At 35.7% G+C, this 12,787-nt stretch overlaps 2 protein-coding genes across 14 annotated transcripts in view; both read left to right on the top strand.

Moving 5' to 3' along the window:
• LOC131157368 (uncharacterized) overlaps positions 1 to 3,407 on the top strand; it is a 33,370-nt gene extending 29,963 nt beyond the window's left edge. Inside the window, exons 8-9 of one of the 10 annotated variants that reach the window (XR_009137258.1) lie at positions 2,697 to 2,850; positions 3,111 to 3,407. The gene's annotated coding sequence lies outside the window, so the exon portion shown is untranslated. Of the gene's footprint in view, positions 1 to 2,604 lie in introns of all 10 variants that reach the window. The other 9 variants (XR_009137259.1, XR_009137256.1, XR_009137257.1 and 6 more) reach the window with 9 other exon arrangements.
• Positions 3,408 to 5,033: 1,626 nt separating this feature from the next.
• LOC131157367 (3-oxoacyl-[acyl-carrier-protein] synthase II, chloroplastic-like) overlaps positions 5,034 to 12,787 on the top strand; it is a 46,647-nt gene continuing 38,893 nt past the window's right edge. For 2 of the 4 annotated variants that reach the window (XR_009137254.1, XM_058111452.1), the window contains exons 1-9: positions 5,034 to 5,665; positions 6,928 to 7,130; positions 7,203 to 7,406; positions 7,849 to 7,959; positions 8,064 to 8,159; positions 8,272 to 8,317; positions 8,420 to 8,499; positions 10,515 to 10,583; positions 10,957 to 11,041. Coding sequence is in view for 2 of the 4 variants with exons in the window: in XM_058111452.1 (XP_057967435.1) it covers positions 5,422 to 5,665; positions 6,928 to 7,130; positions 7,203 to 7,406; positions 7,849 to 7,959; positions 8,064 to 8,159; positions 8,272 to 8,317; positions 8,420 to 8,499; positions 10,515 to 10,583; positions 10,957 to 11,041 (1,138 nt within the window). In the remaining 2 variants the exon portion in view is untranslated. The remainder of the gene's footprint in view (positions 5,666 to 6,927; positions 7,131 to 7,202; positions 7,407 to 7,848; positions 7,960 to 8,063; positions 8,160 to 8,271; positions 8,318 to 8,419; positions 8,500 to 10,514; positions 10,584 to 10,956; positions 11,042 to 12,787) is intronic. The other 2 variants (XR_009137253.1, XM_058111454.1) reach the window with 1 other exon arrangement.

The raw sequence follows: 12,787 nt of genomic DNA, 5'->3' as shown, positions 1-12,787 counted from the left end.
TTCCATTTTACCCAATTATTCAACACAGACTAGCACCAATTTGATAAATATAAGCAACATAAAATATATGAAATGCATTTTAGTGAATTTATTAGGAATATTATAGGGAATATTTAATGTGATTGTCAAGAAATCCTTAGCACTGGTCAATTTCACTATCTTGGATTTATTATGTAAGTTGGAGGAGAAAGTGGAGGAGATGTAGTACATGGATTTAAAAATGGAGGTTGGGTAAAAATTAAAATGAGAAAGTGCATCAGGCATGTTGTGAGTAGAATAGCCTCAAAAGTTATAAAGGGAAGTTCTATAGGATGGGTCTAAGACTATCAATACATATTGTTTGACAACTAAAATCAGCATATCAAGAGGGTAAAGGTTGCAAAAATGAAAATGCTAAGATGGATGAGTGGTGTAAAATTAAAGAATGAACACTTGTGATAACTTTGGTGTGACACTTGTACAAGATATGAGATAGATGAGTTAGAAGGACAATTGAGATGGTTCGAGTGCTTGCAACATAAGCAAAATAATGCACGGGGTAAGTTAGTTAGTGATTTAAGAGGAGGACTAGACCTAGAATAACTTTAACTGGAAAGGTGAATAAGGATCTAATAACACTTTCGGAAGATGTTTCCCTAGATTGCTTGGAATGGTGGAGGAGGATGAACCCACTTGTGTTGTGTTGTGTAGCTATCTATCTAAAATAAACATGGTTTTAAATAACGGCCGTTTCGTAGTGGAATTTCAAGGCCCGATATTGATGTGGGGTAGCTATCTATCTAAAATAAACATGGTTTTAAATAACGGCCGTTTCGTAGTGGAATTTCAAGGCCCGATATTGATGTGGGCCACTATAGCAGTGAGGAAAAAATTCACGGCTGTAACGGCTGTTACGCTTTGGTAATGGGCCATAACGGGCGTTACACCCCGTTACACCATTGTTCCCCACCGACAGCTCTATATACTGAAATATGCCATTTGTTCCTTGATTTTTTTGAGTTTTGCTGCAATTCTCCCTCTCCCCAAAGTCATCCAGCTTAGATCCAGTGATCCATGGCTGCGAAAACAGAAATTTGTGCTTGAAATCGCCATATGAATTTGATCTACTGCATGCCCTTCCCTGTGAAATTTTATCCATTTGGGAAGAAACTTGTTGCTGTTTGGAAGTGATTTGGGTAGATTTGAGTAAGAAATCAAAGAAAAACTTGGGATTTGTGTAGATCTGAAGAGGATTTAAGGCTTTGAGCTTTGAACAGGGTTTGGGAATGAGAGATGCTTTGTGTTCGTGAGTTCCTGAGTCCTGACTTTGCGTTCGTGGGTTTGCCTATTGCCAGCATGTACAATTTATTCCACCCCACTTTTTTTTTGCTAAAACTAGTTGGGCAACGTGTTAGCTTAACTAGTTAATTTGCTACTTATGACTTAAGCTTGATCAATGCTTATAGCTTAAGCATATGCAATGTTTATAACTTAACTATTTCCACTTATTACTTAGTACTTGGTTACTTTTAAATGCTAATTTGCTACGCTTATAGCTTAACTAATTAATTTGCTTAACGGGCCAAAATTGCCTAATCCTTAATGGCCTAAATTGTTATGCTTAGTTATTGATATATTGAATGTTAGAATTTAAAAATTAAAATTTTTAGAAAATACAAAAGAATATGCAACTATTAATTATTAAGTATTAAATACAATGAAACTACTATCTATTTAGTCTTAAATTGCTTAATGGGTCTAAACTGCCTAACCCCTAATGTCCCAAATTTTTATGCTTGCTTCGTTATTGACGTATTGTTATTTTGGATGGTAAAATTTAAAATTAAATTTCTAGAAAATGATAAAATTATATGGAACTATTAAATGCAACTATTTCACATATTGATACTAATGAATTTATTGTGTATGTGTAATTGTATATTGACTCTTTTTATGTCTCTAATTAATTGGTTTTCATTATCAATTACATTTTTAAATTTTTTAATCATTAGCATAGTGGAAAGTATAAAAAAAATGACTTCCTATAAACAGCGCACTAAAATTAGCATAAAAATCATGTTGCATTTTAAAAAGTGTTTGTTCGTTCAATAAAAGTGGTCAAAATTCATTAAAAGTCATGTTTTAAAAGATTTCATGCTTATTCTTCAATTTTGGCATGACTGTGCATGCATGAAAATAATTAATGGATGCTACGACCGCTTCCCATTATGTAACATCCACTTTTCCCGTGTCTTGCAATGCTCGCGACTGTTATGCGATGTTGCTTGCGACCATTACGCGATGCTGCCTGTGACCGCGATTTAAAACCATGAAAATAAATATTCTAACTCTATGTTTGGGAGAGACTTTGAATTTGGATTTGTATTTGATTTAGATAAGATGTAATATAAAATTGTATTTAAATTTGACCAAATCCATTCATATCCAAATACAAAGTCCAAAAATATGCTTACAAGCACATAGTGAATTTAATTTTAACTAATTTTGGTAGAATTTAAATCTTTGAAGTATGTTTATCTTATTTCTGTCCACAAAATGACTTAATATTTGTACTTGTATATGTAATATAATTGGTTGATATGTAAGTTAATGAAATGAAAATAGAAATGGTACATATGTTCTTCGTGATGCAGACAGCAGTTATCAGATTTAGACTTTTTAGCTGCTTTTGTGGTAACTGATTTGATCACTGTTAGAGCTGCCGCTGTGGGAGGAGTGATTTTCTAGTGCTGCTGCTGTGGGAGGAATGATTTTCTATCTGTACAGACGTTGCTTCGTGGAGCCTTCATGAGTTTTCTTCCTACCTCCTGTGCCTTAATATTTCATGGCTGCTGCTAGTCCTGCCAAATGGTGAAGGTTCATTAGTCACCTCCATTTCCATTAGTTTGTTTTTTTCATACGATTCACAGATAAAAGTAAATATCCTTCCCATATCTCTTGTCTAGCTTGATGATCCCTTTTTTTGGTCTATGGTAGATGATTGTATATGTACACACGGTTTTTGAATTCTTTATATATTCTATGCATTGAGCTTTCTGATTTCTGCATGAGTTATGTTCACTGTTTTATGAAAGCTGCAATTTTAATGACACAGTTGTTTTACCTTCTAGCAATGGGGTGGGTGGAGTGAAGGGGGAGTGGGGTCATTTATCATGAAGACTGCAGGGCATCGAGACAAGATCATCAAAGAGTCAGAAAGTTATGCACAAAATATGAATGATTTACTGGTCTACTTATATTTGTTGGGGATATGCCATGAAAACATATATCTATAGGCAGCGCTTTGGAGCATGGTTTTCGTGCCTTAGATACAAATTTGTGTAAAATTTAATATAATTCTATATTGATTTTTGTACAAATCTATATAAATCTAAATTCAAGGGCCAAAGTTTATCTTTTTTGTATAATCTCTAATACTTCTCCCTTTGATATCTTCTTTAAAAAATGTTAAATTTATCCCTACAACTGCTAATGATTATTCCAAAATACTCTTTTAAATACTCGCAACTATTCTAAAATACCATTATAATTATATCAAATTTGTTCCTACAACTAATAATTATTCTAAAATCTCAAAATGCACTCATATTATTTATTTTTTGTTTATTTTTTGATTTTTTTTGAAGGTTTAGAAAAATAGAGTGTAGTGGACTACACACATAACACGTGCCCATTACTAATTTAGATTAATATAATTTTGAGTGTTTGGATTTAAATTTGAATTTGGGCAGTGGTGGAAGAAAGTGCAATTGTTTTCAATGTTTTCTCTAAATCAGCACCATTTCAGATCCTCTCTGGATTGGAGGCTCAACATCCCCTTGTGTTCCAACTCTTTTCCAATGAAACACCAGTTTAGTTAGTTCATTCCTGGATTTCTTCAATACAGGTTTTAAACAAGGCCGCTCTGGAAAGAGGAAGGGATCCCACCTGGGAATCACCTGAGCTCGAACCCAAAGGGAGTACATAGAACTTTCTAAAATTTGTTCACGTTTCTAAGTTTTCAATTTCAATTTCTTATTTTCAAATGCAGGGTAAGTATCTTAAGTTTTGATTAAGACCTTGTTACCTCTAATTGTTTATTTTGGTCATTCGCGCATGATGTTCATAATAATATTTATCAAATAAGTATAGTAGAATATTAGACTGATGATGTAACCCATTAAAATTAAAGTAGTTTATATTTGCAAGGTCAGGATTAATTTTGTTTTTCTTGGTCAAAATCTCCTAATACATGTGTGTTAAGATACATTGCTTCCCAGTTTATACCTTTTTTTTTTTTTTTTTCTGAAAGTGTACATAATAAAATCTGACTATTATTTTTAGAAACCAAAACAAAACTTTTTTTGGCTACATATTTATTCTATCTTAATAAATATTATACTATACAAATGAAAAAAAATTGTTGTTGAGTTTCTTTTAATTGCTTTTAAGAGAACGCGTTAGAAATATGCATCAAAGTTGATGTACAGACTTTTATATGGCAGAATATGTTCTGGTTTTTTGGTCATGTGCCCTATGGAACAATAGTATGGTTGGCGTTTAATTTAATAAAATTATTAAATTTTTAATCAACTAGCATAACTTGTTTGAATAATTTAGGCCGAAAAGGAAAAGGAGAATAGAAAATTCATTTTTGCTATATTTTTCTTTTACATCAAATATTATAAAAAAAGAAAATTTTTCTTAAAATGATTAAATATTAAAAAAAATAAAATATAAATAATTTATAAAATCATATTTTTTACTCGTTTGATTTGGTATATTTTTTATTTTCTTTCTTAACTAAACATAAAAAGCGAAAAAAATAGACAAAAAAAATTAACAAAATTAATAAATAGATGATATTTTATGATCTAATTGATACAAATGGATAATTTAAACACCAAAAGTTATAAAAAAAAAAAAGCTCTCTCGAATATTCTCTTGGCCTCAAACTTGTATATTTTATTTTTTTTTCCTACATATTCACTAAAAGAAAAATGTTAAAATTTATTTTATTGTGTGAAATATTTTAAGTCGAGCTTGGTCACGACCTGGTGACTAGTTTTTATAAAATTTAGTATGGGGGAAGATGTCAGACCCTTGGCATATGGTTTTGTATTATTGTAATTGTTGTCGCAATAATGCACGAGTGGGAAGCACTTGGCGGTCTTCCCTCGGCGGCGACTCCCATTGCCCTGAGCCTGGCGCCCCTCCGTCGTCACCACATGGTCCACATCCACCCCCCATGGAAAACCGTCTCTGCTTTCAACAGATTTCTCTTTTCTGAGACTGCTTCGTTTTCTCCGCTCCCTTCCCCCTCTGCAATTCTCCAATCTCAAATGCTCCGTTGCTCTCCCTCCCCACTCTTCAATGCTGGCGTCTTCCTCTTCCTAGATTGACGAAACCCGCGCGCCACAGCACCAGCATTCACTCACTCGCATGGCGACGTCTTCTTCTGTTGCTGCTTCTCCCTTCTGCTCGTGCCACAACGACCGGCCGATCAGGCCCTCGTCTCCCAAGATATTAGGCAGGCGGAAGGGCTCTTCATCGTATCACCAATACAGCAAACAGTTCCGATTCCTAAGGGAGGGTTTGATTTCTTTTTCTTCCTCGTCATTGGGTGGATCCGACTCTGCTCCAATGGCTTGCAGACAGAGACGCCCCATTCGAGCTGTACTGTCGGGTAATTACTAATGACGTTGTTGTTGTTGTTGTGGATTTTTGGTTACTGTTAACTGTTTTTATTTATTTATGAATCAGGGTATCTTTCTGCATTTAATGATTTTCTGCTTTATTGCACTGGTAGTCTAGGTTTCTTTCTACACGAAACTTCTTATTTCCTGATAATTCATTGTATCTTAAATGTTAATGTGGTAGCTCTTTGTCATTGTTATTAATTCAAGACTATTTAGCTGGAAATTTTTATTCAGTTAGATCATTTCTTTTGAGGTAAAATTACTCTCATCAGCATAAGCTCAAATGTTTGCCAGCAGTGTGATTCTTTTGCGAAACGCATGCAGTTGAATTGTGGTTGGACTTCTGGTAATTCATTCTAAATTATTATTATTATTATTATTATTATTATTATTATTATTATTGTGAGTAGTAGTAGTCAAAACTATGTAGCTGGAGATTGGTTTCCAGTCATATGTGTTTTCTTTTGTTTTTTGGGTATAGGTATCTAATCAGCACAATCTCAGACGTCTGCTATTCAATACCACTGTATGATTCTGTTAGAGACTTGAGAGACACATGGAGTGAGTCTGTGAGATATGGTTGAACTTTGCAAAGGCAGCCCGCACTAGGATGTTTTCAGTTGCACAAATGGCTGTGTTTTGACCATTTTATTCATCTATGGTTTAGGTTAAGCATATATGAATAATTATTGAGGAGAAAATTTGAGTGATGCAATATTTTAATTTATGATTTTATCTATACAGTGAAATAAAAGTTTCAGTTATGCAATATCAATATATTCTCTCTCTCTCTCTCTCTCTCTCTCAGGCAGCTGCAGGTTGGTTAAGCATAGGTTTTTTTTTTTTTTATCTCAACTGCGGTGGTGCTGGTAGCTACGGCCATCATTGTCATCTTTATCTTGGTTATGATTATTTTTGGCTTGTGAAATTCCACTCATTTTCAAACTAATCTCATGTTTTTCATATTTTTTCAATAAATAGAATAAATAATCTTCCATTCTCCCCTAAATACTCTGACATGTATCTCTGTGCTTCCTATTTTCTTTGGCTTTGAAGAGAAATTTTTATTTTATTTTGTTTTGGTAATAGATTGTTCTTTGCCTGTTCAAATGCTCAGACGATGGGCTTCTTGCTCCACTATTCATGATTTTGACAAAACAAAGTTTCTTTCATCTTCAAAGCAATTTGCAAACATAACTGCACAATTAGTTGCTACTAACCTCCTTACATGCATACTAAAAAATTTTAGGGGAAGCCATGGCTATAGCTGTCCAACCTGGAAATGATGTCACAACTAAGAAGAAACCTACAAACCAGAGACGGGTAGTTGTGACTGGGATGGGTGTGGTGACACCAATTGGTGATGATCCGAACATTTTCTACAACAATCTACTTGAGGGTGTTAGTGGCATAAGTGAGATTGAGGCTTTTGACTGTTCTCACTTCCCAACGGTAGTACTCCAGATCCTTTTAACTGTCATAAATCGCGTGGCCTGGGTTTTGCTTATTATTTTCATTTTGCAGAGAATTGCTGGAGAGATCAAGTCTTTCTCAACTGATGGATTGGTTGCACCAAAACTTTCTAGAAGAATGGATAAATTTATGCTTTATATGCTCATTGCTGGCAAAAAAGCTTTGACAGATGGTGGCCTCCAAGAAAACATGATGGATGAGTTCGATAAAACTAAATGCGGTGTTTTGATTGGCTCTGCAATGGGTGGCATGAAGGTAACGTCTAAGTTTGCTGCAGTTCTAAATTCATATGTTATGAAGTGGAGAACAGAGAAAAAAAAATTGACTTTACAAGTGGTTTTAATATTCTGCTCTTAAATTGCATGTTTACAAAGATGTGCATTGCTCTGTCTTGTTTGCTGGCTATGTGGTTTGCATGTGCAGTTGAAAAAAAGGCAATATAATAGCCTCCAATGCTCACAATATATGTTATGCACAAAGTCTAGTTTTTTATATGCTGACTGGTGGCAGTGCCGGCTTTTTATGGCCTTATCTACATAATGGAAAATTTTTGACAGTAAAGAAATTATGGGCTCAAGTGTGCGAAGGTGAATGTGATCTGCAGATGGGACAAGGAAGTAGTTATTCTGCATTGCATAATACTGCATCGTATAGTAGTTTGATTACTTTTTTATGGGGTGTTTTGTAAAATGAACAGGTTTTCAATGATGCATTAGAAGCTTTAAGGGTCTCCTATAGGAAGATGAACCCTTTCTGTGTGCCTTTTGCTACTACCAATATGGGCTCTGCGGTGCTTGCAATGGATCTGGTCTGCTGAATTTAATGTTGCTGCAAAATTACGATACAGCTCCCTGATGGGTATTGAAATTTTGAAGGCAACCTGTTAATAGGTTATTTGCTTTGCAATTGCAGGGATGGATGGGTCCTAACTATTCAATCTCTACTGCCTGTGCTACAAGTAATTTCTGCATATTGAATGCAGCAAATCATATCATTAGAGGTGAAGCTGTAAGTGCATTACATTCTTGTTAATGTCATATTAGGTTGTTTAGTAATTAATTTACTGATGCAGAGAATGAGTGAAGCTAGTTAACTGCATTTTTTTTTTTGAAATTTCCAGGACGTGATGCTTTCTGGTGGTTCGGATGCAGCAATCATACCCATCGGTATTTGTTTCTTGCTTCAGAATTATTTATTTATTTACAGCAGGCATTCATTTGACAGAATAGGAAGTTCTAATGTTCTATGTATGATAACTGTTGGTGCAGGCTTGGGTGGTTTTGTAGCATGCCGAGCATTGTCACAGAGAAATAGTGATCCCACCAAAGCCTCCCGCCCCTGGGATATTGTAATAATTTCATTATGATTTGTACTTCAATTTCCTCTGTTTTTTTTTTTTTGGGTAAAAGACATTCACCTCCCTTGACGTTTGGCAAAAAGATAGAGACCTCCCCGGAGGTTTCAAAAATGCCACAAACCTTCCCCTGAGGTTTCAAAAATGTCACAGACCTCCCTTGAGGTTTACCAAAAAATACAGACCTCCCCTAAAAACACTTATCTTTTTACAAAATACAAGGGGAGGTTTTTGTCTTTTTGACAAATCTCAGGGGAGGTTCCTGGGAATTTTGAAACATCAAGGGAGGTCCCTAGAAATTTTGAAACCTTAGGGGAGATCATTGTCTTTTTATCAAATCTCAGGAGAGGTTAGTGTCCATTGCCCTTTTTTTTGGTCATTTTTTCTATATTAGGTAACAATTTTCTGAAAACAATGTTACATGGAATCACATAGATTGCTTTGCATGCAGAACTAGGGCAGGCTATGTCACATTTTCTTATGAGTGGTATTGGCCTATTTAGATCATTTAATTGTAAAAAGTTTAAGCCAGCATGAAATGCTTGTTTTTTAGTTACTATTAGATTATCATTTGAAACTTGATTTTTATTATTCAATAATGATGTAGAACATAAAAAGAAAATAAGAAAAGGAAGACGAGGAGGAGGAAGAGGAAAGGAAGAGGTGGGGGGTGGGGGGAGGAAGAAGAAGACGAAAGGGGCAGAAGAATGGAAGTGCTGTTGGCAGAGGGAGAGAAAACAGAAACACAGATTCTGAATTCAAATCGATAGCCAACTCCACAACATAGAACCACCAAATGTATTTATATTCTACAGTTAACTAGAACACATAATTACAAGTTAACACCCACATAACAGAGAAAAACACACAACGAAAAGATCTATCACATGGAGCCTAAGGTCCTAAATCCATGCCTATACAATATGTATCCTGGGTACCTGGCAATGATGGCGGTCCCTGCCTGATAAAAAAATTGGAACTTAATTATGAATCAATGAGTTATTTTTCTACTTTTTTGAATCTGGCAATAAAACTAATTGATTAATGATGTGGCACTAGGCATTTCTAATATGCATTAGGCTTATGACTATCCGACCCTTTTTTCTTCTACTCACTGCATCCTAGACTCCTAATTTTAATAAATTTTTATACATTTTTTCCCGTGCTTTGTCCAAGAAAAGGAAAAAAAAATAATAAATGCAAAAAATCTTTGGAGTGTTTCATATACCATGTACACGAGGTTTCAAATCATGACTTCTGTAATTCCAGTCTCTAGGATATCAATGCTTTCTAGAATTTTGGAAAAAAATAAACTAGTAAATGGGCCAGGCAGTCCCATTTCCCATGCACCAGAGATCACTGTGTCTACTAGTTAGCTTTTTTATGTCTATTGGGAGACCCAGGGGGCCTGGACTGCAGAACAGGGGTTGCTCATCTGCCATCCTGCACCCTTTCCCATTCCACACACAAGTGGGTGTCGATGATTATTCTCTTGCTGGCTTATTAATTAACAGAGAGATTGACAAATCATTCCGCAAACAAGAGAAACAACACAGAAATGATCTGGTAGGGATGGTGTAAGAAGCTCTTGCTCCAAGCTCTTCTACAAGGCTGGCCATTCGAGCGGGATAGGCTGATTAACACCATTTCTTAGCATCTTAGATGGCATTGCCACAATGAAAGTAGAGTTTAGTTGACAAATAATAGCAATGACCCAGTGTGATTTGCGACTTCTTTTGTGGTTAAGTAGATGTGTTACTTGCAGTATATTTTAGGTAACTTGAGGAAAACTAATTTATTTTTTTTAATGTGCTGTACTCAACTCCAAATTGAGAAGTTTGGGTTTGAGTTTTGGTGCTGTCATAAATTTTCAAACTTTTATCTAAGTTATTACATTTATTTTTGTGAATATATTGACTGAAGACAAGCACTTGGAACTCACTGCTGCTATGTTTCTTGTTCTGCTCTCTGTCTACTACAATAGTGAAATGTGCTTTTGTTTTGAACAGAATCGTGATGGATTTGTTATGGGAGAAGGGGCTGGTGTTCTACTTTTAGAAGAATTAGAGCATGCGAAGGTATACTTCACCCATCCAACTACTTGGTGTTCATTACATGTCAGATATTCAACTTTCATCTCTATTTTTCACCATGTTTCAGTTAAATAACCTTCGCTACTGTATTTCCCCACATTATATCAAGCATTCCTCTTGTCTTTGTAGCATCTTTGATTTGCATTGAAGCTCATTAAAGAAACTTGTTTTTTATTTTTCCTTTTTTTGGGATCTTTATCAACACCATTGAACATTTCAGTGATTCTACAACCATATTGCTATCATCTTCACCTTCTCATGCCGAATTGTACTGGTCCTAAATTATTTCATACTTGATTGTGATAAATTTATATTGAAGACTGATAATTTCTTTTACTTTTTTTTTTTAATTTTGCAGAAAAGAGGTGCAACTATCTATGCAGAATTTCTGGGTGGAAGTTTCACAAGCGATGCTTATCACATGACTGAACCTCATCCCAAAGGTATTGAGCAGGCATTCGTACTAGGAGTTCTGACCCAAAATCTTCTTAGTCTTGCAAACGTGTAGCAAAATGACCTAATTCCCTAATAGTCCATCTCAACATCTTCATCATAAACCTCAATACCCCTACATTTCTTCCCCCCTTTCTCCCTATAGTTGATAGAAGAAACCAAGTTTTGCAATTCCTTTTCTGTTCCTTTCTTGCTCATAGCTCTTAGGGGAAATGCAAACCTTCAATTCCTGCCCTAGGGGATTAACTAATTGCAGCCCAGTTTATCTAGCATCTTCTGTGGGTCTCTGCTGTCCCTCCCATCCTCAGTGGTTTTAGGGTCTAAGTTCAGAACGTAATTCTCTTTGGCAAAACAAATCATGCTTTTCAAAAAAAAAACTTTCACAGGAAAAGGCAGAAGCTCTTTCAGAATTAATAAACTACGAGTACATGGGAAATCATGCATAGAAGGAAGGGCAAAATTAGAGAAGAATTACTCAAAAGGATACCACCAGCTACAGTTCTTTAAACCTCAAGGCCATCTGAATCTGTTGGAATCCCTAGTAAATATGTGCCATGATGTTCAGAGGGAGAAGAAATATTAAGAGCCTGCACCCTGTTGTGGATCTTCTTGCTTTGATTTTCCCATTCCAATATTAGCTAAACATGTCACATCATCCACAAGGAGCTCTGATCCTGCCAAGCCTATCAAAGGGGGTGATATTTTATCCAACTCCTGGTCATGATCAAAAGTATTATTCCTGTGTTTCATATATAAATTCTCTAATGTATCTTCTTCCATACTTGAAAAAGAACTCAAGATAATCTCTTTTTGTGACTCTATCACAATTCGACCTGAGTATTCTTCAGGGTGCATCATTTGGTCTTGGGACTTGATTCTTCATCAACCTTGGCAATAGCAGTCTACCTGTTCTCTACCAATTCTGAACTTGAGTACCCATTCCTTCCTGACTAGGCAGTTACTAGAATAGCCTTGTGCTTTGCAACTGCTAGTTGGTTTGATAGAGAGACATCTTTTGTCTCTGTCAAGTGAGATGCTCAACGGTTCCCCTGTTATCCATTTTGCTTGAGGAACAAATTTCTGTATCCTTCTTCCAGTAGTTGCGTCAAGAAAAGGGGCAACTCCTTCAGAATCTGCTGATGATGAGCCCACCTCACATTGGCCATTTTTCTAATAACCTGTATAGTGCTCTTCTCCTTCTAAGCAACCCAGCCAAAAAAGGCTTCTTAACAACCTACTAACAGTTCTGTTTATCAATAGGTCCATTCGAGAAGGCTTATTGCCAGCCTGATTGTGTAGCTGCTGAATTTTCGGCCCATTAGCCTTAGGCTCATCAGTAATCACGCGAGTCCCAACAACTTTTGCCCAAATTGTTTGAAATTTAAAATATGTCCATATCTTACAAAACCTGATGTGATTCTCCTCTTTCTTTCTGTATTTGGAGACAACTGGAAACCTTTTTTTGTCCCGGAACAAATTCTTGCAGTTCTGGAGCCTCACTTCACTGGAAAACGGTAACTCTTTTTGCCAGGAATTTTTGTGAAGAACATCAGTGCTTGATCCTTGTGGGCATCACTGAGTCCCACTGGCTTTCTCCTCTTTGATCCTTTGAACATTAGTCGACCCACACTCTCCACTTAGCAACATCATTCCAATTGCCATCTGTTTGCTCTCATCTTTGAAGTTAGACATGTTTTCACAATCAGAAAAAGTTGCTACCACCCAAAAGCCTCTTA

This window comes from Malania oleifera, chromosome 6, assembly GCF_029873635.1.
Source record: "Malania oleifera isolate guangnan ecotype guangnan chromosome 6, ASM2987363v1, whole genome shotgun sequence".
Taxonomy (NCBI): Eukaryota; Viridiplantae; Streptophyta; class Magnoliopsida; order Santalales; family Ximeniaceae; genus Malania; species Malania oleifera.
Note: the sequence above shows the minus strand (reverse complement) of the source record. Positions and strands in the feature narration are given on the sequence as shown.